The sequence below is a fragment of the Sinohyriopsis cumingii genome, chromosome 18 (assembly GCF_028554795.1).
Source record: "Sinohyriopsis cumingii isolate HCF-2022 chromosome 18, ASM2855479v2, whole genome shotgun sequence".
In the NCBI taxonomy this organism is placed as follows: domain Eukaryota; kingdom Metazoa; phylum Mollusca; class Bivalvia; order Unionida; family Unionidae; genus Sinohyriopsis; species Sinohyriopsis cumingii.
Window position 1 is genome coordinate 60,207,474 of NC_142978.1, and position 4,561 is coordinate 60,212,034.

Below are 4,561 nucleotides of genomic sequence, written 5' to 3' on the forward strand. Positions count from 1 at the left end.
GAAATGAGAAAGAATGCTTAATGTTGTATGTGTGCATTTGTGAGTGTGAAAATGGACGGCAATACTTGCCAAGATCTGCAAACTTACACTCTACTTTAGGTATGAACATTAGAAGGAAGCTGATATTTCATTTCATAAATAGTGAAATTCAAATATGGTTCGTCCGTATATTGTAATTTTTGAAAACGTGCTTGCTGTGTTATAATTTAAGGTATCCAAGATATGTGACACAGTATGGCACTAATGTAAAAGGACACAAAATTTAGTATAAGTGAATGGTTATAATACGGGAATTAACATGGGCTATTGATTCAAGTCCTGACACCCAGGTGAATTATATGCTATTGTTGCATCTAATTACCTGTTTTAATAGTTTGGTAAATACAATTCCCTGCACAAACTAAATCCGTTTAAAGTTTTATTAAAAGCAAATACAAATTTCGGAGATAGTAAGACCGCATTGTGCGCATTTGTACAGCTTGATCTGCGTCAAAATTATAAACATTATTTTTAATGATCTCTAGTTTTTAATGTCTTAAGCGCTGATATAAAAAATATGTTACACTATCAATATGGCTTAACAATTCACACAAAATTAATCCCTCAATCTTTCTAAGAGTTGTTTGCATTCTCATAACAGTTGTACACATGTTGCAAATATGTATATAAAATGTTCTGTTCTCTCTTGTAATGCGAATTCTTCATAACATTTACATTTAATTTCCAGTCTCTTGATTTCATGACCACCAACGATCTCCAATACATGTCATTCTTAAAGACGATGTTTCGACGTTACATCATCATTTTTCTCGAATGCCATTTCTTTTTTATTTGATCTCTTTTAATCTTTAATGCACATCATTACATGCTCTTTGCACATTTAATTTCCTTTCTCCATCTTTTCGCTTAGACTTGTACATCTCATGTGGGTTTTCTTTATAGTACTATTCTGATTTGGTCTGTGAGGCAACTTGCTCCTAATATATCGGAAACTTCTCGACTTGATTTATTTAATTTGCATGGAATTGCGTTTGACTTTTAGATTGGTTTATTATGTCTAACATTTCACTCTTTTTTGTTCTCTTGGGTACCCACAGGTAACTCCATTTCCGTCTTTCTGCTCTTTCCTTGTTCTGAATCACGTGACTGATTTGCCCTTATGCTGAAAGTGGCACCATTGTCCTAAAAGAAAACAAAATGACTGTTACACATTGACCGTCATACAAAACTTGAGTCCACTGACACGGATATAAAGACATTCATATCGGCTTCGACTCGGTAAAAGGATTGCATATAAATTAATAACATAACAAGCAATTATAATAATTATTTACAACTAACTTATACAAGTGTTTTATATACCATATTTTCTTATTGACTTAATTCAAAATGGCAAAGCAGAAACCATTCGTAGATAGTCACTAGATGATTAGTCAACATTATTCCTGAGAGAGAGAGAGAGAGAGAGAGAGAATATACCTGTTGATTACCTCCGTTTTGCTTTCGCAACTTTCTGCTGCATGGTAACATTAGGTATTCTTGTATTGCGCCAGAACGAAATATTCTGGCATCAGACCATCTTTCATTTCGAAGGTAGTATATAAAATTTTCAAAGCAGACTGGTTTTATTCTTGACCCTTCTTTTAGGCCCTTTATTTGTCTTCTAAATTCAGCATTGACACTGTTTATTTCCTCATAACAAATGGTTTCGATTTCGTCGCTTTGGCAGCGGGAGATGAACTCCGATAAATACATTATGTTGATCTTGACTCTTATCTCATCACCTAGATGAACACCACTATAGAAAAATAAAAAACAAAACAAAATCAACATGAACAGGTCTTTGCTACTTTCTTAATTACCATGAAGTACGAAACGTATATAGTGTATGAGAATCAATCTAAAAACAATATGAGTTCTTTCTGCTGGCGCTTGCCACACGAAAACACGTTCTCTCATTTTGAACACGTCTACCAGGAGAAACAATTTCCGACTTTGAGGACATACCAATATGTACCATTCTGCAACTAATATAAATAATCGGGCAAATGTGGAGAAATTACAAAGCAAAATAAATGACATTTATTTAAAGTATATCAGACAGGGTCGAAAAGATTAAATATCTTTTAATGATATGTACCTGTGTTGGATGATGCAGCTATGGGGCATGGAAGAGAGATTACAAACATGTATCTTGAATGTAATAAAGATGGAATAAGGGTAGATTTTCTATCTTTATATATCTGTTTACCTGCATCTCTCTCTCTCTCTGATTTCCAAGTTCATGAATTACAGGTAAATCCAACCGTTTAAATAAATAATGAGACAGTGATCTACCACCTTTAATTACAAACGCTTGATATATGTGTAATATTATTTCTGATTCAATAGGCCACATGAATACGATTTACTCAGTATTGTACCAATATATAATCAATACCAGGGTATCTCGTTTCGGGTAAGCGTTCAATACACATGCATCAAAAGATACGGAATGATAAAAAATCAAAGTAGGTTCATATTTGCTTGAGAGTAAAACTCATCTATTAACGCCTGGAAATCACACGGATCTGTGTTAGAGACCACTAGATATCTCACCGGTAGAATCATTTAGATACTTTAGTAAACGACTTAAAGCATATATCGAAAAGCTACCTACGACCAACGATTTAGATGAATAAACTTTGGAACATGAAAGAAACTCATCTACTTTATGCTAAAACATTGCCAAAGGGGATGTAGTCAGCAATTTCTCCGTGGCACCTGAATTTAGAAGCGCTTCGAATTTTTTATATATTCCTAGAACAGAAAATAAACAGCCCTGCTAAAATAATATTGAAATTTTTCCAGTGACCGTAATGATAAAAATTGAAAGTTAACAATATAATAATTTAAATCGAAGTAAAATAAAACGAAACATAAACAAAGTTTAATTGCAAAATAATTTCTTGTATGGACAGCTTGTTACTGATAACGCGAGAGCCCCGAGTGGCCGAATGGTCTAAAGCGCTGCCATCTCACCTCTGTCTGCGTGTGTTCGGGTCTCAGGCTCGGCTAACGTGGGTACATGAGAAAGCGTGCCAGTAGCCTCTAGTGGGTCGGTGGTTCTTCCCGGGGTTTTCCAGGGTTCTTCCTCCACCATTAATACTGGCCGCCATGCATAGCCTATCGTGTGCTGAAAAATGGCGTTAAACCCCACAACAACAACAACAACAAAAATCAAACACGTAATCAAATGGTTGCGGGTTTGATACCCACCCTGGGAAGCACAGGCAGTTTGACCAGGTGTAACTTTTGGATAGGCTTTTAGCTCCCATCTCCTATGTATTATATAGCACGTAACTTGTTAAACGTGCCGTTAAAATAAACAGAAACAACAACAAAAATAAAAATCAAATCAACATCACAAAGGGTTGTTTAAGCAATTATGATGATATATTTTTACTTTCTTATACATAAAGTATGTTCTTACCTTTAGCTTGCATCAAAACGACTGCTCTTTTTCCCAGTCCGTGGATGATTTGAAATGAAATATCGACTCGCATACGGTTCATAACATTCAATGAAAAGCTGTTAAAAGTGTCCCGGTGAGTTTTAGAAGCCACAATAGTAGCTTTCTCTCGTTCCATTCAACGCTCTTTGATTGAGGGTTTAGAAATTGTCAGATTTGTATTGAAGTTGCCATCTCCATTATCATCTAATTCAAATATGTTTTGCATGATAACATCATCGATTTGAAACATTATTGGATTTATTGGGAGGGTTAAACAGAAATAACTCATATACAGCAAACATTTAAGCTCTTGTCGTGTCTATTTAATTTTGCCTACACTGTGAGCATATCATGTCCTCAAAAATGCATAATAATCATTTTCATTGTATTTACTCTTCGTTATAAGTTTGCTGATTATTTTTAAGAAGAAATTGTATATGTAGCAGGTGTTATCCTGGGTTATTCTTCGAGGAGGTGACGACCGATTACACAGTCAAACGCTAAGGGACCTAGCACAGAACACTTTAATGCATCTCCCTGTACGTCTGCAGTAGCAAGCCCAATTACCAGTTCTGGCACGTGTGGTGGTATGTATTATACTCCTCTGGGTGCTCCTGTCTCTTACAATTGCAAAATATGCTGGAGTCGTCAGGAGTACACCAATGACGTGATACGATTTTATTGCAGCAGTAAATATTCGATTAATAAAGTGTTTCAAAAACATTTTCGACGGTATATGGCAACATTAGATGGCACAATGTAAAAAGCAATCGCTTTTAATACATATGCGGTGCTCGTCTCATGAATGGACACAACTCGTTATAATGTACAAGTTTTAGATTACATCTTATTCAAAAACGGATCTTGGTAGGCCCGTCACATGTCTTGTCACTGGGACCAAATTCTTGCTAGCAGAAATACAAAGATTTAGTGTTCACTTGGAACATCTTTGCTCAAGTTTAGCAAATTAATTATACCTGGTAAATAGATGATGAATTTAAATAAAGCTATAACATCCTTATGTGGCAATTTGATGAAATATGTGTGAATGTTTGTCCATTGTTTGAA

At 35.1% G+C, this 4,561-nt stretch overlaps 1 protein-coding gene across 1 annotated transcript; it reads right to left on the bottom strand.

Annotated features, from left to right (window-relative positions):
• Positions 1-405: 405 nt before the first annotated feature.
• LOC149776756 (uncharacterized) lies at positions 406-3,494 on the bottom strand. The gene is made up of 3 exons (XM_089942577.1): positions 3,473-3,494; positions 1,480-1,798; positions 406-1,182 (listed from the first exon to the last, which is right to left on the bottom strand). The coding sequence occupies exons 2-3, from the start codon at positions 1,753-1,755 to the stop codon at positions 1,066-1,068; spliced, it is 393 nt and encodes a 130-aa protein (XP_089798703.1). The 5' UTR covers positions 1,756-1,798; positions 3,473-3,494; the 3' UTR covers positions 406-1,065.
• Between the last annotated feature and the right edge of the window lie 1,067 nt (positions 3,495-4,561).

Excerpts from the sequence above, each read along its gene's own strand:
- LOC149776756 (XM_089942577.1), bottom strand. The coding sequence starts at position 1,755 with ATGTATTTATCGGAGTTCATCTCCCGCTGCCAAAGCGACGAAATCGAA. Across the intron at positions 1,183-1,479 it reads AAAACGGAGGTAATCAACAG|GACAATGGTGCCACTTTCAG; the intron begins GTATATTCTCTC and ends GTTTTCTTTTAG.